The 20,646-nt window shown below is 55.0% G+C and overlaps 8 protein-coding genes across 8 annotated transcripts; 4 read left to right on the top strand and 4 right to left on the bottom strand.

Annotated features, from left to right (window-relative positions):
- Positions 1-1,678: 1,678 nt before the first annotated feature.
- Positions 1,679-3,077, top strand: CGGC5_v004056 (uncharacterized protein; the record flags this gene model as incomplete). The annotated part of the gene is made up of 2 exons (XM_032033133.1): positions 1,679-1,705; positions 1,773-3,077. The coding sequence occupies 2 exons, from the start codon at positions 1,679-1,681 to the stop codon at positions 3,075-3,077; spliced, it is 1,332 nt and encodes a 443-aa protein (XP_031887614.1).
- Positions 3,078-3,613: 536 nt separating this feature from the next.
- On the bottom strand, positions 3,614-4,977 carry pph-1 (Serine/threonine-protein phosphatase PP2A catalytic subunit; the record flags this gene model as incomplete). The annotated part of the gene is made up of 6 exons (XM_032033134.1): positions 3,614-3,686; positions 3,740-3,812; positions 3,864-4,397; positions 4,459-4,564; positions 4,620-4,661; positions 4,819-4,977. 6 exons carry the CDS (start codon positions 4,975-4,977, stop codon positions 3,614-3,616), a joined length of 987 nt encoding a protein of 328 aa, XP_031887470.1.
- A 1,143-nt stretch (positions 4,978-6,120) lies between these two features.
- EXO84 (Exocyst complex component EXO84) lies at positions 6,121-8,392 on the bottom strand (the record flags this gene model as incomplete). Its single annotated transcript, XM_032033135.1, has 4 exons — positions 6,121-6,472; positions 6,521-7,799; positions 7,856-8,075; positions 8,177-8,392. 4 exons carry the CDS (start codon positions 8,390-8,392, stop codon positions 6,121-6,123), a joined length of 2,067 nt encoding a protein of 688 aa, XP_031887613.1.
- Positions 8,393-9,049: 657 nt separating this feature from the next.
- Positions 9,050-9,845, top strand: tom20 (Mitochondrial import receptor subunit tom20; the record flags this gene model as incomplete). Its single annotated transcript, XM_032033136.1, has 4 exons — positions 9,050-9,110; positions 9,229-9,474; positions 9,574-9,674; positions 9,729-9,845. 4 exons carry the CDS (start codon positions 9,050-9,052, stop codon positions 9,843-9,845), a joined length of 525 nt encoding a protein of 174 aa, XP_031887790.1.
- Positions 9,846-10,411: 566 nt separating this feature from the next.
- On the bottom strand, positions 10,412-12,819 carry tyw1 (S-adenosyl-L-methionine-dependent tRNA 4-demethylwyosine synthase; the record flags this gene model as incomplete). The annotated part of the gene is made up of 2 exons (XM_032033137.1): positions 10,412-12,702; positions 12,774-12,819. 2 exons carry the CDS (start codon positions 12,817-12,819, stop codon positions 10,412-10,414), a joined length of 2,337 nt encoding a protein of 778 aa, XP_031887458.1.
- Positions 12,820-13,378: 559 nt separating this feature from the next.
- Positions 13,379-14,943, bottom strand: SSU1-1 (Sulfite efflux pump SSU1; the record flags this gene model as incomplete). The annotated part of the gene is made up of 5 exons (XM_066151222.1): positions 13,379-13,525; positions 13,581-14,178; positions 14,308-14,437; positions 14,494-14,735; positions 14,786-14,943. The coding sequence occupies 5 exons, from the start codon at positions 14,941-14,943 to the stop codon at positions 13,379-13,381; spliced, it is 1,275 nt and encodes a 424-aa protein (XP_066009345.1).
- A 904-nt stretch (positions 14,944-15,847) lies between these two features.
- CDO1-0 (Cysteine dioxygenase) lies at positions 15,848-16,604 on the top strand (the record flags this gene model as incomplete). The annotated part of the gene is made up of 3 exons (XM_032033140.1): positions 15,848-16,120; positions 16,176-16,425; positions 16,480-16,604. 3 exons carry the CDS (start codon positions 15,848-15,850, stop codon positions 16,602-16,604), a joined length of 648 nt encoding a protein of 215 aa, XP_031887568.1.
- A 799-nt stretch (positions 16,605-17,403) lies between these two features.
- CGGC5_v004049 (putative SWI/SNF-related matrix-associated actin-dependent regulator of chromatin subfamily A member 3-like 1) lies at positions 17,404-20,494 on the top strand (the record flags this gene model as incomplete). Its single annotated transcript, XM_032033141.1, has 8 exons — positions 17,404-17,698; positions 17,753-17,838; positions 17,887-17,979; positions 18,027-18,455; positions 18,518-19,101; positions 19,152-19,424; positions 19,476-19,577; positions 19,627-20,494. The coding sequence occupies 8 exons, from the start codon at positions 17,404-17,406 to the stop codon at positions 20,492-20,494; spliced, it is 2,730 nt and encodes a 909-aa protein (XP_031887567.1).
- Positions 20,495-20,646: the final 152 nt, after the last annotated feature.

Below are 20,646 nucleotides of genomic sequence, written 5' to 3'. Positions count from 1 at the left end.
TTTGGCATTCGATGAATGATGCCCATCGTTGCCCGCTCATTGGCCGTGTATCGACCTGCCTAATGCGAGATGTTTTTGCCGTCTTGATCTGCTGGCTTGCGCCTACTCAGAATTTGAAATGCTTCGGGCCCGAACCTAGCGGCAAGGGCACGAGGAAATGGAGCGCGATACGCGTCCTGTCGAGCTAAGCATGCAAGAGCTGGAAGTTGAGTTGCTGCTCAACAGTGGCTCTAGTTTCGCCATCCTAAGCGAGCATGGAAGAGCAGGAACGAGTCTTCTTACACGCTTAGAGCACCGTCCGAGAACCTGGCCTTAGGCCCGGAGAGATGATTGGCCCCGGACCTAGAACCGTGTTCATGATCGACAGCCGGATCGTCGGCGACGGACTTCGGATCTTCAAGCGGACCCTCTTACCCTGGCGCCTTCCTCCCGGCTCAACGGCCGAACTTCGACGACTTCTGGGTCTCAGAAATCGACGCAATATCAATCTTTTGCCTCACGATTTCTTGTTCTCCCAATTTTGTATGGTTGGATGCCCTACAGAATGACTACTCGTCACAATGGAATCCCCTTCTGCCCCAACCACCGAGGTCCGTGACCTGGACAACCCCGCCATCGACATCTTTGCATGTCCGTCAGCAGCGCACGTCCAGCGGACCTCGACCGTTGAATGTCCCAGATGACGAAGACGGGAAACAAGTTTCTACCAGCGCGCAGCTCCATTGTGGCGGTGCGTTCCCAGACCTGGAGACAGGGTTGGGGAAACAGAGAGGCTTAAACCCCGGCGATGGGATGTCTGCCCATGCCTTTGCCTCCCGCCGTTTGGGGGAGTGTCTCGCAACCACAGAGCGCGAAGCGTTGCGTCCCCGTTCAGAGCGATCCGAGGCTATGGGCAGGAAATCTCCCAGAGCCTGCACAAGATCATGACTAGTAGTTTCCTCCGTCTCAGAGGCGTGAGTTGTCGTCATGCGTTTCGTCCATCAACCCTGACATAAACCTGCTTGTAACTCCATTCAAATGAGTAGATACACACCATTGTAAAGAAACTCAACACAATTCAATAAAAGCCAATCAGGTATTTGTGAGGGGCAAAAATATGCCATCTCGTGTATCTTATCATGCCATTCCATCTATGAGACGCACACCTCCATACAAAGCCCATCGCTCATTGTTCTCGAAGAACCAAGATTCCAAAAAGAATCCCCAGTCATCAAAACTCCCAACTTTCGCCTCTTCACCCGCCTCCAGCTGAAACTTCCTCGCGTGCTTCTCTCTCGTTCCCCCCCGTCTCTCAAGTCCGTGCCGTCTATCCAGAGCCAACGCATCCTACGCCGACGCTAGTAAACATCAAAACACCAGACGAACCTCTCCAACTGTCTGCCCTCTCGGCACAAACCCCTGGTCAATCACCCTTGCGAATGATAACTTGTCAACCCCCCCGGCGCTCCCTCGCTCAAAAGCCAACCTCCAGAATGCTGCCTTCACTCTAGTCAAGGTCAACCGGAAGGCTGCTCCAGCTCCTCTGCCTGCCATCTTCCCCAGAGTGAGCACAGTCTCTGAAGCCAAGAGCCAAGCCCAGCCTCACCAACTTTGTCACTTATAACTTCGAAAGCCTCATCTTCAAAGGACACACCATCTCCTTGCAGGAGGGTTTCCTCCTCACATCAAATCCGACATCATGTCGGATTTCGACCCGATCATCCAAGTCCGTAACCCGTGTTCGCGTCTTCCTCCTCCGTCCTCTCTCAACTAACATCCAACACCCTTCCTAGAACCCCCTCGGCCCTCCGTACCAGCCGCAGGTCGCGATCCTCGGCCTGATCCCAACGGTACGTGTCGACGTGCCGATCTGCATCATCCTCATCATCTTCTTCCTCGCCGCCGCGGCCCTCAACGGCTTCATCTTCATCCGCAACAAGGCCGCCGGCCACAAGTTCTTCCCCTCCACCGTCCTCGTCGGCTTCTGCACCACCCGCATCATCGCCCTCTCCCTCCGCATCGCCTGGGCTACCCAGCCCTGGAACGTCAAGCTCGACATCGCCGCCACCATCTTCGCCGCCGCCGGCGTCGTCCTCCTCTTCGCCCTCAACATCCTCTTCGCCCACCGCCTCCTCCGCGGCCTCCACCCCAACCTCGGCTGGAACCCCTTCGTCGGCTACTTCTTCCTCTTCCTCTACTTCTACATCGCCGTCTGCCTCCTCTGCGCCGTCGTCGCCACCGTCGTCTCCTTCTACACCCTCGACCTCGTCTACCTCAACAGGTGCCACCTCGTCCAGCTCTTCTCCTCGACCTCCCTCGCCGTCCTCGCCTTCGCCCCGTTCCTCATCGTCGCCGGCGCCCTCCTCTACCCGGGCCTCCGCCGCCCCGAGCCCTTCGGCTACGGCTCCCTCTCCACGAAAGCCCTCCTCGTCCTCGCCACCGCCTTCCTCCTCACCATCGGCGCCGCCTACCGCTGCGCCGTCAACTTCGCCGTCCGCCCCGCCCTCTTCCCGGGCTGGTGGCACCACAAGGCCTGCTACTACGTCTTCAACTACGACCTCGAGCTCATCGTCGTCTTCACCTACGCCCTCATGCGCTTCGACATGCGCTTCCACGTCCCCGACGGCGCCTGCAAGCCCGGCGACTATCGCAAGGGCCAGTACAAGTACCACCGCGTGAGCAACCTCACCGTCACCCGCCGCCACGGCCGCCACGGGCGCAACCGCATCAGCATCGAGGAGGTCGAGGAGGCGCGGTACACCACCTACACCTCCCGTCGCAGCGAGCGCTCCGGCGTCATCCGCGGGCTTAGTGAGATCGACGACTGCCGGGACTCGTCGTATCTGAGCGCGTACTTCCGAAGCTCCCACGGCAGCTCGTATGACTCTCACGGGAGCAGTTCGTACGATAGCAGCTCGCAGTCGTACACAAATACGAGGAGCGGCGAGAGCGAAGAGATCATGGCGGAGAGGATCAGGGAGTGGGAGAGGAGGTCCCTGGGGCGGAGCAGGAGAAAGAGGGACGGGCATCATCATCGCCATCACCACCACCATCATGGACGAAAACACAGCCACCACCGCAAGAATCGGAAAAAGTGAGAAGAGCAGTCGCGAGGAAGGAAAAAGAAAGAGTGAAGTTTGTTATACCCCTTTATTAGTTGACGCATAGTTGTAATGATTGGATGGCACCTGCGGGCGTTGGTAATTCCCATTGCACATAACGATAATGACCAAGACATACCTCGGAAACGGTTCATGAGGATAGAATGAGTTCGGACAGAAAGAATAGAACATCAAACTTCATTAGCATCGACACCTTCTTATTGCCGGCGGTCTATGAGTATCTAACGCGTTGACAGAGTGAGAGTCCAAGGGGAAGCCTCCTCGGTCGAGAGGAGCCGCGCTCGCGCTCGTTCCCATAGAACCCTCGCTCCATCTAATGCTCAACGCAGAATCTCTCTCTTGGGAGTACATTGGTCTTTTGGCTTTTGTTTGTAATCTTACAAGATTAGACTCCCCCCAAGCACCAATGCAAGTTGAGCATGCACACGCCCTCTCTTTCGAATCTCTTCCACGTATAGCACCCGGATAATGATGATCCCGGGTGATGAGTAGTAAGGGTATCGGATGCGTGATCAGAGGAAGTAGTCGGGTGTGCGTCTCGAGACCATCGGTTCGCCGGCTCTCGGGCAAGGATCGAATTGGAGGCTTTACGTGGTCAGCTTGCATCCTACTAAAATCCTGGCACCATTGGTACTTACAAAGTGTACTTGAGATGTTCATCAATCTCCATGATCGCGGCCTGATTGCCGCATCTGTAGCAGTAGTTGGGTGCTGCGCGCGCGTCAGTTGCCGTGCCTCAAAACAAGATCTGGCGAAGCTTACCCGAGAAGATAGTCACCACGTTCCTATCCTGCGACCAGTTGTAACCCTCCATAACAAGCTGATGAGCACGGGCAATAAGCGTGAGGCCGTTGTTGTGGTTGAAGGCCTCGGAAATGTCTTGGCCAAAGGTGTAGCCAGCGCCACGGGGAGAGATTCCCCAGCCGCAGCGGTCATCGGGGTCGGACCAAAGCAAGTCGCACATGGGACCCTCGTGGGGAACCTCCTGAATTCTGTCAAGAGCTCTGATGTTGTCCAGGGTGTCGATACTGGGCGACAGACCACCGTGAAGGCAGAAGATTTGGTTGTCGATGAGGGCAGTAAGGGGGAGGTAGTCGAAGAGGTCGGTAAAGTACTTCCACACGTTGGCATTGCCGTATTTCCGAAGGCACTCATCGTAGAAGCCGTAGACTTGGGTGATCTGGCGGGACTCGTGGTTGCCACGGAGGATGGTGATGCGCTGAGGGTATCGGATCTTGAGGGCGACGAGCAGAGTCACGGTCTCGACAGAGTAGTAGCCTCGGTCGACGTAGTCACCTATCGAATAGCGTAAGCAACTGCTCGCGGCATGACGAGCGTCTTGTCAGGCCCAACGCACCCATGAAAAGGTAGTTAGTGTCGGGGTTAGGACCGCCAATCTTGAACAACTCCATAAGATCGTGGAATTGGCCGTGGATATCACCGCACACTGTGACTGGGCATTTCTGAAGGATGGGTCAGTTCGAATCGCCCATGTCCAAGGGGGCGAGGGGGACGTACGACTGGTTGCACGTTGGACTCGTCCTGCAAGACTTCCCGCGCCTGTTGATGAATGTCAGAAATTTGTCGCTGCGAGGTCACGCGAGGGGCGATTCGGAGATGAGGGGAGGGCACAAAGGCTCAGTCGCAGGCAGCTATGACGACAGCTGGTGCAGAGGCGCATTGCGGCTGTCCATCATCGGCGAAAATAGCGACTGACCTTCTCGCAAAGCCTCTGAACGTCGGCCTCGACGAGCTGCTTGCAGTTCATGAGGCTCTCAATCCAGCCATCTAGGGTCGGGATCGTGGTGGGCTCGAGGTTCTGGGTAGAGGGCAGATCGGCGGGGACACGCCCAACATCCTCCATGTTCGTATCCATGCTGAAAGTCGTCTAAGGTATAGCAAAAGTCGTCACTAAATTGTTTTGATCGGTCGCGAGAAGCAGAATGGCGGGCAAAGCGAGGGCGGTCGGGTCGTGGTCGTTCGTGTCGAGGGGAGAATGACGTTGTTTTCAGCAACAGGTCGCGGTCTTTCAGATTAGCACAGCACCTCAATCCAGTAGCGTGGGGCTGGCGGCGGCGAATCGTCGAAGGCGGTCAGAGCTTCGTCTGAGGCCAGATAGGGAGGGCCAAAATGGAGTTCGGCGCAGGGGAGGAGGGACGGGGGATGTTGTCGCGCAGGGCGGGGCGGGAGCGGGATTCTAATTCTCTGATGGGAGTTTGATGAGGAGGGCGTCGATGTTGGGTTGGGCGGCGCCTGGGGATTTTTGCGAGGTGGGAGACGGGCTGGGAAGTGGTGCTGCTCCTTCCTGCTTGTGCTCGTGCTGGTGCAGGTGCAGACGAGGAAGGCAGGCGGGAGCGGGTACGGTACGGATGCTGGTGCGTGGGCTTGGGATCTGTTATTGGGGGGTACGCAGCATCGGATGTACCTTACCTAGGACGTTGCGCGTAGGTGTACCTTACCTACGAATACTGTGTCGTGCTGCGCTGCGCTGTCACGGCTGCTGGTTGCAGCATGAGGAAATTGCCTGCCTCTTCGCTTAAATCCGATGCAGAGGCAAGTAAGCCTCAAGCCATTTGACGGCTATTTTTCTTGAGCCTCCGCGAGAGGCCTCATGCGATAATCACACACAGTATATACCCATGGTCGATTATTGCTTAAATTGTAATGCGAATACTTGCCAACCTTGCGATCCTTGACGGTTCAATTCACTTTTACAAGTTATCCATCCCGAAAGTCGCAAACGCCGTCGCAGGTAAACACAGCGACCCGAGCCAGGGGATCCGAGTCAGCCCCAAGCTTGGTCTGGAACCTTGACATATGCCAGTGATTGCGGCATCTTCGTCATAGTCCGTAACTCCAATGTCTTGCACTCATTTACATGCTTCCTCCATAACAAACACCCGTCTCAATTTCCACTGTGAGGCAATCGCCATAAATCAAGGCAATGCCAGCCATCACCAGGCTCAACGGCACGCTTTGCCGTCACCTCGACCAGGGCGCTCATTGTCAAATTAGGTACTTAGGACAAACCGAGCCCGACGGGACTAGCCACCCCAGACGCGTGGTCTACCAAATCTTTGCCAACAAGGTTGCGGAAGTCGAGCTGCACTTCGCTGAGCATCTTGGCATGCTCCTGTGCTCGTTCCATGCACTGGTTCCACGCCTCCCCGCCCCGCTCTGTGCTGCTGAGTTGCCTTCCGAGGATGGCGTTGAACGACTCAACCTCTTCCTTGGCCCACTTGACACAGGCACTCATCATAGGCGGTGGGAAGCATGAGTGGAAGCAGCTCACCGTATTGCGGATGAGCGAAAAGTAGACGAACGAGACCTCCCAAATGTATTGATGCAAGTCTCCTTGGAATATCGTTTGTCTGTCAAAGGTCAGATTGTGTTTGGAAACCGTTGATATTCCTGCTTACCTGATTCGTTTCTGGATGGTCTCGTGCCTGGCTACCAGATAGGCCTCACGAGCGCGGTCCTCGTACCCTAGCCTGGCCAGCCAGGTAACGTTGCGCTTGTTCTTCGTCGGAGCATTGTGCGTTGTTTCCAGTTCGCGAATGATCATGCCCGCCAGCTTGGAGCATCGCTCTTCAACCTTGAAGCTGATGAAGTCCTGCGCCACCGTGTTGTTCTTCAGGCTTCGAGCGAGGCTCTTGAGCTTCTCGACACGGCTTACAGCAGGCTCAAAGTTCTGCAGTGCAATATCGATATCCAGCTCGTCCATTTGGCTTTCAACCCACCGGAGGTTTTGCTGCTTTCCGTCCACGTCGATGAGCATGTCCTTGATATCGGAGAGTGTCTCCAACAGCTCCGTCTTCTGGAGCAAACCGGGGTCTCGAGATGCGAAATAGTTGATCGTCTCCTTGGCTTTGTTGTTGGCCTCCAATTCTGATTGTCGCTCCTTTCGCAGGTTCTCCACTGCCTTGCGGATGTTCAGGAGTAGACCGTTCTTCTCCGTGTCCTCAGGCTTCTCTGTCCGGTAAATGACCGACTCTTGACCAACACCCCTGACCATGATGGCATCTGCTAGCTTGTTGCGAGTGGTCGAAGAATCACTCGAACCCGCCATGTCCACCACTTCAACGTCTAGCAGGGGCCAACACCTATCGGCCACGAGCTTCACAAGTGGGCCAGTTGCCTCACGAGGAGGCACATCTGCCTTTCTCTTCTTGCGACTAGCAATCAGCAGGTGGTCGTTGAGGAGGAAAATCTGCATCGCGCGACGAGACTTGTAGGTTGCGTTGTCCAGCTCGATCCAAGCTCCAGCATTCTGGATGACGTGACGAGTGGAAGAGTTGGGCAAAAACTTTTGCGATCCCTCAACGTTCTTGTAAAGCGCCTGCATCTGTGAGTTCCAAAGCGCACTTCGGTCTGCGACAGAGCTGCGTTTGTCTCTCTTGCTCAAACCCGTGGAAAGCTCGCCGTTGAGGCCCGACGACTCGTTATTACTATTATTATTGTTGCTGGATGCTTGGCGCAGCGCTGTTGTGTTAACCTTGAGGTCTGTCATGAGGTTCTTCAGCGCTCGCATCTCGCCCTTGAGCTTTTCGGCTTCCTTGCTGATTTTGATGAACTGGGTGCGATTTTGCATGACATTTTGTTGGAGGTCTGCGCCGGCTCGACTCTTGAGACCTCGGAGGTTGTCTTCGAACTCGCGGATTTGGTCCTCGGAGGCTTCGCTGAGCAAACTGGCGACATCTACAGGATACCAAGTCAGCAACCTCGAGTGGAATACACCGAACACGAAGACATACATTGATCGGGAGCCAGATTAGGGTCACGTAGGGCCTTGACGTCGACAATAGGAGCGGGAGCCGTATCGCCTCCTCGGCTGGGGGGTGGTCGCGCCATTCGCTGGCGGGTTTCGTACTTGTCTAGGGATGGCATCGCCGGCACCGGGGGGTTATGCACGTCGAAGTCATTCGGGAGGTTGTTAAATCTCGTAGAGTATCGTCGCTTCACCAAGTCGGAGGTCTGGACATCCTCGAGTTAGCTCCTACATCTTGCTATCGAGTCGCATCGCATGCTTCCACCTGACCGTGGAAGACAGCTCGGCGCTTGGCTGTCTTGCTTACCTTTGAGCCGCCAGCCTGCGGCGGGGGACGAGGTCGCGGCTGCGCCGGAGGAGGACCAGCGTCGGCCATCGGCCTCGAGCCGAGCTGCCGCACCGGACCAGATCCATCTTGCAGAATGGGTTCCGAGATCTGACGCGGAGCACTAATCTGGGGGCGGCCTTTCCTCTTGTTGCCGCTTCTCAGCGAGATCTTGCTCCTCTCCCGATCTTCCGACATGTTGGGTGACTGCTTTGTTCAGTTTCGTACGGGCAGCAGCCGATTCCAGCGACGTCTGCCGTGCGTCGAAGAATTGTAGGTGTTCAAGGGCACAGAAGCGCCCCTCGTGAGGATGAAGGTCGGGTCGTTGTTGTTTCATGCACCTCTCAAGGAATGGGTAGCTGCCGTGCCGGTACTGTGGCCGGTTGAGAGGCGGCACCCCTGCTCATTTGGATGGACGGGATAGTGGACTTGGGCCGCTGGCAGCACCCATCCCGCTACGTAACCACTCAGCAGCCCCAGCACCATTGGATCTCTCAGTGGAAGTACGGGCAAGCTGTCGTCTTGATACGTACACCTGGTCCGTGCCTCCCTACCCACCACCCACAGCGGCTCTTGGCAAGGAACGCGACCTCTGGCAAACGATGGCGCAGAGGCTAAAAAAAATTGGTAGCGGAAGCTCCATCGATTCCCGGTAGAGCTTCTCTCTTTCGATATTCACTCCGCCAACGAAAGGAACCCTCGCCAACCTCTCCGGTCCTGCGAATCATCCAACAAAACCGCTGAGCGCAGCATCGACTTTCGAGCCGCCTCTCGCATACACTCTACCCCTCTTCGGCACCCGCCCGCTGCATCACCCTGCCTTCTTTGTTTGTCCCGCCTTCGGAGTATCCCAAAATGTCCCAGACGTCGACGATAGTGACGGCATCGGTCGCCGCCGCGGTTACCGGCCTGTTTGGTGAGTTGGCCTCCAGCTCCGCGCGCCAGCCATACTACCATTATTGGATATCTTGATGGCATACGAGGGGTCGTGGATAGACGAGGACCAAGCTGTTGTGCTGACTGTTGCCAAACAGCCTACGCCGTTTACTTCGACTACAACCGCCGCAACAAGGCCGAATTCCGCAGAGAGCTGCGCCGAAACGAGCGCAGACAGCACAAGGCCGAGAAGGAGGAGGCCCAGCTGGAGACCGTCCGCCAGCGTCAAGCGATCAAGCAATCCGTCGATGACGCCAAGGCCGAGGGCTTCCCCGACGACGTTGAGTCCAGAGAAGCATTTTTCTTGCAGCAGGTTTCCGAGGGAGAGACCCTTTCCGCAGACCGTTAGTTCACCCCTCCACAGATCTCCCGTCTTCGAGGAAGAGCGCAAACCCTCTAGAGTATTTCAAATGGACTTGGGCGCTGACATGTTAAATCAATAGCCACCCGCGCCGTTGAGGCTGCGCTGGCGTTCTACAAGGGCCTGAAGGTCTACCCCACGCCTGGTGACCTGATTGGTATCTACGACAAGACCGTCCCCAAGGTAAGGAAACACGCCGACTTTCAAAGACTTGACATGGAACTAACCCATTGACAGCCTGTTCTGGACGTACTTGCCGAGATGATCGCCTACGACTCGACCCTCAACATCGGCCAGTACACCGGTGGTGTCAACGCCAACCTCTCTGACATGCCCACCGTTGGCCTGGACTAAAGAGGTTCCGTCCTTTACGGCACCCAGATTAATCCCCTCCACTCTCTCACTCCTCTCGGCTACCGACGGGCACACCTCATAACCCACCAAAAGGACAGCAAGATCACTCTGCGCATGGCGTGATACTGTCCAATCATTCCCCGAATCTCACTCCTAATCCCCCGACTACCATCATATCGCAAAGAGAAAAAGAGGATTCACGACTTTTTCAATGTACAATACTCTGGCCGGCTGGGCTGTTTTGATAGAAGGTTTTGTAAGAGGAAACCACATGTATATTGATGACGACCCTGGCAGGAAGAACAAGCAAGAAGTTAACGAATTTCACAATCTCGTAATGCTTGTCAATCCGCTGCTGTCGATGGGCAGAAAAGCCATTTGACCGTTGTTTTAAACGTTCATGTACGTTGGACTGGGGTTTTCACCACTGTCATGACCATGGCTATGACGCAATGGCGCCCGGTTCACAAAATTTCTCCAAGTTCAAGACGGCCCACAACTGGGTTTGTGAAGATAATGTTGTGCCCTTGCGGATGCAGTCGTCTTTTTCATTACTACTAAGAACCCTACGCCTCGATTTTCCTGCCCTTCCTGTCAACTCTCTCATCTCGGGGATCAAATCCGCCATTGCCCCAAGTCGCCCACTCTGGCGTCGCCTCACCCATGTAATCTTCTGGCTTCCAGTCCCCATCGGCCCCGCGCTCCTCAAGCAGCTCAAAGAACCTCTGGTAGTCAATCCTCGGGTGCCACTTGCCGTCCTTGTAGAATCTGTCGCTCGCAAGCAGCACGCAGCAGCTGTGCGCATGCTCCGCCGCGATGCCATACTTAAGCCCCTTCTCGTTGAGCCTCTTCTCCAGAGCCGTCACGAATTCCGCAACTTCCCAGTAGAACGGCACGTTGGACATGCTCAGGCCGGCGTTGGATGCCGTGGAGGTGCCGCAGTACGTGACGCCCTTGATCTCCACGAAGCACGGCAGCCCCTTCTCGACGAGCTGCGCGTACCCCTCAACCTCGTCGTCGACGTTGAAGCCCTTGACGAGCGTAAGGCGGAAGACGGTGCGATGCTTGAAGCGCTTCTCGCGTAAGATGTCCAGACACCGCTGGAACCGCTCCCAGAAGTCGCGGTGCAGCGGGCGGTCGATCTTCCGCAGCGACTCCTTGTTCGAGGCATCGATGGAAACGTACAGCTGCGTGACGGCCTTGAGGGCGGCGAGCTGGTCCGGGTGCTGGGCGTTGCAGACGAGGAAGGACGAGATGCGCTCGGCGTGGAGCATGCCAAGGAACTCGTTGATGTACGGGTAGAAGATGGGCTCGCCGACGAGGGAGAGGGCGCAGTGGCGGATGCGCATGGCCTCGGCGAACCTCTCGGCCCGGACGCCGGGAACGCCGCGGAGCATCTTGATCTTGTTGTAGTGGTTGGCCTTGACGCCGTCAAAGATGAGCTCGGGCGGGTCGACGACCCAGCGCCACGTAGTGCCGACGGGGTTCGTGCCGTGGCGCCAGCAAAAGACGCACTTGTTGGAGCAAGACAGGGAGGGCGTCGTCTCCATGCACTGATGAGAGTTGATACCGTAGAAGGAGTACTTGTAGCAGGAGCCGCGACCGCGCAGGGCGGACTTTGTCCAGCGGCAGATCTTGACGCCCGAGTGGGAGCCGACGATGGAATAGCCCTGTTTTGTGAGCGAGGCGTAGGTGGGGGAGTTCTTGGGGACCATCTCCTTTGCGGCATTGGTCGGGGTCTTCTTGGGGGCAGAGGCGGACTTTCCGTAGGTTGTGAAGTCAACGGCAATAGGGGCAGCGGCGGGTTTCGTGTCGGCGTCGGGGTTGGAGCTCTTCATGATGCGACCAAGATCCTCGACATCGTCAATGTTCTTGCGGCTCTTGAGCTTCTCAGGCTTTGCGTCTTCCTCGATGAGAACCTCGTCATCATCTTCCGCCGCGGACTCGTCATCGCTTTCTTCGGGTGCGCCGCTTCCCGGCAGACCTTCACCTAGGCTACCAGTCTTGGCTAGCATACCGAGAACATCCACGACACCCTCAGACCATTCAGATAACCTCTCGACGTAGTCCCGCTTCGTATCGCCCATGCCCACAGGGAAAGCTCTCTTGCGGCCGGTAAGCTTAGCCATCCACTTGTCGACCTCCTTGGCCTGGAAGCAGAAGCCTTCGTCTTCCGTAGGCCAGCCTTCGCGGTCGCCAAAACCAAAGACGGAGTAACCAAGTAGCGGGGACAAAGGGGCGGTGTCGATGCGGAAATCATGGTGCGTCTCTTGCAGGTGCTCCAAGAAGGTGTCGTTGATCGTGTCAATGTTGTAACTTGGCAGGAGGAACATGTAGAACAGCTCGACGGGGTCCTCGGACTTGGGCGGGGTGATGAAGTAGTCGTCAAAGTCGATTTCAGCCAGATCCAGAACCTCGGGGGTATTAAATGAGCAGTCAGTATCCGCGGTAACCTTTTCCAGCTCCTTTTCCAAGCGCTCGGCATAGTCCTTCGCAATCTTGGGGGTGTTCGCGGTGATGCTCGAAAAGAAGATCAGAGGTCGCACCGTCCTTGTCGAAGCCTCTCCATTCTTGAGCTCCTCAGAGGGCCGCTTGACGAGACCACCCTTTATCCTCTTCGGGCCGTTCGACTTGGGCGCCTTCGTCTCGACAACCGGAGTCGGCTTCGCATCCTTCTTCTCGTCGACGGGCTTCGGCAGCGGCTTCGACTCAGGCTTTTCCCTGTTCAAGGCTTTGGGGAATGCTTTCAATTCGTCCTTCTCCTCGACACTGTGAAGATAGAACCGGAGTACAAGCAGGCCGAAAGCAGTAAACAGAATGACGGGTATGCGGATTTCTTGCCATACATCGTGGAAGTCTACGCACAAAGAATCAGAAAAGTTAGCGCAAATGCGCACGGGTAGCGACGCGACTGCGACCGATGCTTACTGTTCAACACGGACAAGATGCCCGGCCGGTCAAGAGGGGAAGCCATCTTGACCCTTGAGAATCGTCGAAGAGCAGCGGTGCTCAAGTTTGAGCCTTGAAACTGCTGCTGCCGTCACAATTCTTGGGCGGTGCGAGGGTTGCAGTGGCGGGGTGTGGGTTTGGCGAGGGGACCATGCAGCCAGTCGGCGCAACCGCAATGGCAATTCTTATTCAGAGTTTCGGCGCCTGGACTTTTGGACCTGAGTGTGGTTGGTGCCCCCGCAAGAGAATTTTGGCGGGTGCTGCACCTCATCAACCCCGCCATTAGCGTTTTTTTGGAGAAACCCCTGCCATCTGCCAACCCCAAATGGGCTGTCAGAAAGCTTCTTCCTCAGAAACACAGGATGGAGCTGAGCTTTGAGAGCTTGACGTATTGCTTTAACGAAGTCCAAATAAAGTTTATGAAACAGTCTCGAATCCGATTCCATGCATCTATTCTTGAACTTTTATCTAGACATTATTTGTCAGTGAGTCTACTATCGTTGTCTCTACCTCGTCGCGGGCCCCGTCTCTATCCACGTCTACATCTATGAACGGCGCTCTGTCTTTCACGTTCACGTTGCAATTCATACTCTGCGGTCTGATCCTGCCTGGGCCTGTTTGTCTCTCAGGTCTTTCAAGCAGGGAGCGAAGAAGATCTCCCCAGATATGGCTTGGTGAAGCGTTCTGACTGCTACTAACAGCCATAGGAGACAGACGGAAAGTGAGAAAATCTAGACACGTTGTTGTTAGTAACTTCACTTCTTGGGATTGAGAAACGGTGCATACCATGGTCATGACTCTGAAGAACGTGCTATCCAAGTCCTGCGCCAGCATGCCGGTACAGGTTGCCATCACACCCAACGGAAACGTGAAACCCCACCAGCCCATGTTGAACGGGAACTTTTGCATCGTCACGATGCTGATGAGAGCAAAAGATAACCAGACCAGCGCGAAGCCCCACATAATCAAGGCGAGGAAAATGCCCAGGAAGTAGAGAATCTCCCCGCCGTGTACGGCACCGGGCGCCGCAGTGGTAAAAGCTGTTGACTGGGGAAGGAGTTTGAGGGACACTTTGCCCAGTTGCTGGATGCCAAAGCCGCCTTGACCCAATGGACCGATTGGCAGAAACACCGAGACGATGGCTTCTTTGGGAGGAAGACTATGAATAGTCAAGCGATGGAAGTAAAGTGCCAACACCATGCTGGAGAAGCAGATCCCTATCCCCCATAGGATGTAAGAGGCGATAAGTGTGATAAATGCATGATCTGGGTTGGACAAAGCCTCAGCTACGATACCACCCGTTGAAGACGCAACTACTACTGGAACGATTGGCAAAAGACTGGCTGCTGTGACTGCTTGTAGCCCCGGACGGTGTTGATGGATCCTGGGGTTCGGCTATTAGAATAGGCCAAAGAAGGTGAGGCAAGTTTGAAAGGCCTCCAGTCACACCCGACCCTGAGCAATGATTACCGAGGGTGGTTAGGATTGTGACCTGCCCCAAATTTGGACTTACATGACGAACGGTACAGTGATGCAAGTTGCCAGGGATAGAGCAGCGTCAAGCCACCAGAAGCCCCAAGCCCATGAAACAACCCACTTGCCCCAGGCTGGAGCGCAGACGAATATCATCATGTTGATGATAGCTAAGTGCAGGCGTTAGTGGCTAGTGTTTCCCCGATTTTATGTAAAGGTCATTTACTTGCAAATCCCATCGGGAAACAGCCAAGGAACATTGACTGGGCTGGATGGATAACCATCGCCTTCCAAATTTCGGGATAAAGTGCATAACGCAAGACGGTAATGCCCGTAAATATTGTGAAAAGACCAACGTTGAGAATAAAGAACGCGACAGCGAGGCCGTGAGAAATCCAAGTTGCGTTGTAAGGCAGGTTATGGAGGAGGATTGACACGATGCCCGTGCCCATTGTAACCGCGAACCATCTGTACCAGTGTCAGACACTCTTGCCGGAAATGCTTCCGCTGTGACGTACGATGGGGTGAAGTTTCTGACTATCTTTCGCCAGCCAACATCCTCCTTGCAGGGCGTGCAGGGAGTCGTATCGCCCGCTGTCGTACCGTCTGTTCCCGATTTCGGGCAGGCCTGCTGAGGTTTCGACTGAATAGTCGCAGTTGTGCTGATAGTTGCCATTCTGGGTAGTGAAGTTCGCAAGGGGCGCAAGACTACAATGAAACCGCACGCAACTTTGAATTTTAAATTGAGTCAACATTAGATGAATACTACCTTCTGAACGAAAGAAAGAAACTCTATGAGAAAATCTTGAGATCAGTAGCGGTCGTCTGGAAAGTACCTAGGTATGCTCGCTGAGCAATCCTAGTGTGAGTAATACGGGCGAGCCCGTTATGGTCAGGCGCCCCACCACGCCCAGCTCAGTCGGCGATTGAGAGCGTAGCGGCTGTCGGTCAGCACCCTGAACACCGGTACCGAACACAGAACCCCATTGGCATTGAGTAAACATAACGCAACCCCATAGTTGTCAATCAGCTCCAAAGCAGCACGCGCGCATTAGATACGTCGTCTCTACGGTTTGCAATTGACTAGACCTGACCGCCGCGAAACTCTAACCAGACCCATTTCGTCTTATGTGAGGCCATCTGACCACCATGTACATAGGGGGCCGCCCACCGCCTATCGCCGGCTTTGCAAGGATCCCACGACAAAGCCTCCTTTGGTTATCTCAACCAACCAGAAACCTCCATTTTTGGGGGAATTCGTCTACCCAACGACATAGCATTCGCCGACCAAACTGTGCACGCAGCGCCGGCAACGTGTTCAGACTACCCTGTCTCAGAGAAGAGATAGGGTCTGATGGGCGTCCCGACCCACCGTCCGAGGTCGGAATAACCAGTCGCTCCGCGAGTTTCGCCCATTTCCATCAGGTAATGAGGTGCGAGCCTGTCCCGGTGACCGACCGGTGCAATCGTATCACCAGAGAGCGACAAGACTCAAAACCCCGCACGTTGAGCATACCGAAAGACAATCGTCCATCCCAAACATCGACCAGTACCATAGACCAGCCATCCCATTCGTAGCCATGGCCCTCGAAATCCTGACCAAGATCACCTCTGCCTTCGGGCACGAACTGAAGGGCGACAGCAACCGGTTCGATGAGCTCGTGTTGGCGTTGAAGGAGGCCCTGGGCCCGTCGTCGGGGTTGGACTCGGCTGACGTCGACGTCAAGGAGTTGATGGAGCTGATGGAACAATACAACTCAAGGGAGAGCGAATGGATCCAATTTACATTCGCCGAGAAGAGCATGGGATACACAAGAAACCTCGTCGACGAGGGTAATGGCAAGAGCAATCTCGTGAGTGGACATCGCCACAGCTTTGTGGTTGACGTCGATGCTAATGCAAACACAGCTTGTGCTTGTCTGGTCTCCGGGCAAGGGCAGTCCAATCCACGACCACGGCAACGCCCATTGCCTCATGAAAATCCTCAAGGGCAACCTGACTGAGATCCGATATGCCTTCCCCGAGGGCGAGGAAGAACAACCGATGAAAGTGATGTCTGAGAGAACACATAAGGAGAATGCGGTGGCATACATGGCAGACGAACTTGGCGTCCACCGGGTCTGCAACAGGGGCAGCGACTTCGCCGTATCCCTTCACCGTGGGTTTTGCTTCACCGTCTTCGCCGAAACAACTTTGCTGACCGGCTCCGTAGTGTACACCCCGCCCAATGTCGCTAAGGGAGGATGCAACATCTTCAATGAGAAGACTAGTAAGAGCAGTCATGTAGCCAAGTGCGGCTACTACTCGGCGTACGGCCGCCGACTGCCGAAGCAGTAAGAGGAGGAGCCCGGATAATGTTCGAATTCGTGTTTGGCGTTTGCGTATTCTTTCTTTCATGCATTCCGATGATGGCTCGAGCCTCGGGTCGTCCTGTTTGATATAGAAGCGAGCATGCCGACAGCCGAAAGGCGCTTGTCGGTAGACTGATGACTGATGATGGCATGAAGGGCTCTATCCACCTGATAGTGGATAGACACCGACGAGGAGTTCAACCTGCCGCGTTTCCCTTTGGTTTTTGGGTACCAGAAGATAGCAAATTCAACAGGAGACTGCCTGAAACGAGAAAAATGAAGTCGACTGAGGTTGTGAAGGGTGTAAGAGCCGCAAGAGGTCGCCGTTGGCCAGAGACCACCCATAACGGGCCCCCGAGGCGGGTCACGTGAAATGTCGTGATTTTGCACTCGGTGGTGATTGGCTCGGTTCTTCCTCCCCCACGATGGCGTGCTTGATGTTCCAGCCACAGACCGGGGCCCGTTTTCTGGCTGACTTCCATGACTTGCGCACGAGCCATAAGCTCAAGCCTCAGTGCTCGGGCAAGAGCAAACGGATCCCTGCGTCGATCCTGCAGTGGGTGGACGCCCAGCGAGATACGCGAGACGCGTCGGCCGCGTTGGGAGCTTCGCCGTGAAAGGTTCCGTCATTCTGGGATTCCTGATTTGGTCCTTTTGGAGTTTTCGGTACCGACCGTTGAATCTGACCACATCTGACGACTTTCCCGTTTCGGTCCATCGTTGCACGAACCAAGTCCAATCAGGTCGCCCATCAATAGGTACCGGGCCGCACGCGGACAGCAAAGATGCCGCCCAAGAAGCGTGGCCTCGATGTCATCGACCTCATTAGCAGCGAGGGCGAGAACTCATCAGCGCCGCCACCAAGCAAAAGGCCGGCCGTAAACCGGGGCCCGTCTTTGGGACAATCCTCCGGGGCCCGTGTTGCGGGCAGCCAGCCGTATAACACCCAACGCACGGCTAGCTCTAGTTCTTTCGCCGGCCCTTCTTCACAGAATGTGTATTACGACCGGGACGATGCTGACCTAATCGACCTCACACAAGCTCCCGATGGTCCAGCCCGAGAGCTTTATGGAAATCTCGGTAGGGATTTTGGCCCCTGTTTAGTGTATTATGTGATCTAACGCCGTGTTTTAGATACCAAGATCGTCGGAGTGCGGTACTACAACGGCTACGCCTCGCAGGGAGAGGTTGTCGTCTGTCTGCGGGAACCCACCAACCTAGTATGGTGTTTCTTATTCGTGGCCTTGCAATCATACTAACGTGCACAGTACGATTCCAATGCCATTCGGGTCTGCAATGTCATGGGCATCCAGATTGGCCACATCCCGCGCAAGGTGGCCGAGAAGCTGGCGCCATACGTTGTAAGTGGCCCATTCCACTGACTCAGTGCCATGCTCATCCTTCTTAGGACAATGATGATGTTGCTTTGGAAGGAACACTCACAGGCGAGAAGGGCGTGTTCGACTGCCCCGTTCGCCTGCACCTTTTCGGAACCGGCGATCGTGAGCAGCGTCTGCAATTGGAAGACAGGCTAAAGAAGGATAAGCTCATCAAAGCCACCGAGCTCAAGAAGACCAGGGCTGAGGCTGGAGCCCAGAGAAAGGCACTCGGCATCAAGAATTCACAGTCGACGATCGGCTTGGGCGGCAGTGCCTCAGCGGCCCCAGAACCGGAAGTGTCACTGGAGCAGCTCACGCAAGCCAGTCAAGCTTTGCAAACCCACAGTCGCGGTGATGCAGTCAAATCCCTTATTATCGACGAAGATACTCTGGCCGCCATGCCCATGGCGGAGCAGCCGGCAGTACTAGAAGCTCAGCTTTTGCCGTATCAGTTGCAGGTACGACGCGTTTTCCTGCATCGACATATCGACATGGCAATGCTGACTTTACTTGTGCACAGGGTCTGGCCTGGATGACGTCTAAGGAGAGCCCCCAGTTTCCACCGAAGGGCACCACAGAAAGTATTCAGCTTTGGCAACGGATCCCAAAGAATGACAAGGTAATGAGCAACATGGCGACCAATTTCGTGATGAACGAACCCAAACTGCTCTCTGGCGGCATTCTTGCTGATGACATGGGACTTGGCAAAACTCTCCAAGTTATCAGTCTCATTTTGACGGGCGGTCCCGGCACTACCCTTATCGTCGCTCCATTGAGTGTCATGAGCAATTGGGAGCAGCAAATGCGCAGACATGTCAAGAAGGAACACCTTCCATCCATTTACACGTACCATGGATCCAACAAGGTGGGTAAGGATGAGCTGACAAAGTACCAAGTTGTCATCACCAGCTACAATACGCTTGCCATGGAGGGACCAAAGAAGTCTGAAGATTCCGTTCCCAAAACATCGCCCCTGATGCAGATGAAATGGAGGCGAGTCGTGCTTGACGAGGGCCATACCATCCGCAACGCCAAAACCAAAGCAGCCATCGCCGCAACCAAGCTCACTGCTCAATCCAGATGGGCGCTTACCGGAACTCCAATGTAAGCACGCTAAAGCCTCTTGCAGTTGACCATAGCTAATCATCGGAAAGCATCAACAACATCAAGGATTTTCAGTCCCTACTCCAGTTCCTCCATATCACTGGTGGTGTCGAACAACCAGTCATTTTCAACACAGTTATCGCCCGGCCACTCGCTCAAGGGCATCAACGAGCCGAGACACTCTTGCAGCTTCTTATGAGAGACCTTTGCTTGAGGCGCAAGAAGGACATGAAGTTTGTCGATTTGAAGTTACCGCCCAAGACGGAGTACGTACATCGCATCCAGTTTAGACCGGATGAGAAGAACAAGTACGAGGCTTTGTTGTGAGTAGCCCAGGTCGAATGACGATTTGCCTGTCTGACTCTTAAACTCAGGAACGAAGCCAAGGGGGCACTCGAAGATTATCGTAATCAAACCAAAGCAGGAAAGGGCCAGTTTCAGAGCGTCCTGGAACGACTTCTGCGTTTACGACAAGTGTAAGAACACCTGCTGCGAACCATAAAGGAGATGCTGATGTTTCACCAGTTGCAATCACTGGACGCTCTGTCGCAAGAGAATCGACGATCTCTTGAAGGTCCTCGAAGGCCAATCTGTGGTCTCCCTTAACCCTGAGAACGTGAAGATCCTCCAAGAAGCCCTCCGCCTTTACATTGAAACGCAAGAGGACTGTGCGGTCTGTCTCGATACCCTGGACAGCCCAGTCATCACCCACTGCAAGCACGTTTTCTGCCGTGGCTGCATCACCAAGGTCATCCAGACGCAGCATAAATGCCCAATGTGTCGCAACCAGCTCGAAGAAGATTCTCTTCTCGAACCAGCCCCCGAAGGTGGTGAGGAGGCCGCAGACGATGGCTTCGATTCGGATGGAAAGAGCTCCAAGACGGAGGCCCTCGTTAAGATTGTCCAGGCCACGACGAAGGACCCAAAGTCCAAGATTGTCATCTTCTCACAATGGACTTCGTTCCTTAACATTATCCAAGCCCAAATCGCGGAGGCAGGAATCAAGTTCTGCCGCATCGACGGCTCAATGACAGCTGCGAAACGTGACGCAGCCATTGATGCTCTCGACCACGACCCCAATACGCGGGTGATGCTCGCTAGTTTGGCCGTCTGCAGTGTAGGTCTCAACCTCGTATCGGCAGACACGGTCATTCTCGCGGACAGCTGGTGGGCGCCGGCCATTGAAGACCAGGCCGTCGATCGTGTGCATCGTCTGGGCCAGAAGCGGCCCACTACCGTCTGGCGACTTGTCATGGAGGGCACCGTCGAGGAGCGCGTGCTGGATATTCAACATGAGAAACGAACGCTTGTTGGCAAAGCTTTCCAGGAAAAGAACAAGGGCAAGAAGACCCAGGAGACCCGGATGGCAGATATCCAGAAGCTGCTTGGATGAATACAATTAAAAATTGGAGCAAATCCTTGCAGTTATTGGAAGGGCAGGGAAAAGTTTCGATTAAGGGGTTAGATGTGCCAGACGCATGCCCTGCATTTCTTGTTTCGCCCGTGTTTGATAGATAGCATGTACAAATAGAGGGTTAAAGGGCT

Source organism: Colletotrichum fructicola (genome assembly GCF_000319635.2).
Source record: "Colletotrichum fructicola Nara gc5 chromosome Unknown KSG_Nara_v1_contig02, whole genome shotgun sequence".
NCBI lineage: Eukaryota > Fungi > Ascomycota > Sordariomycetes > Glomerellales > Glomerellaceae > Colletotrichum > Colletotrichum fructicola.
Note: the sequence above shows the minus strand (reverse complement) of the source record. Positions and strands in the feature narration are given on the sequence as shown.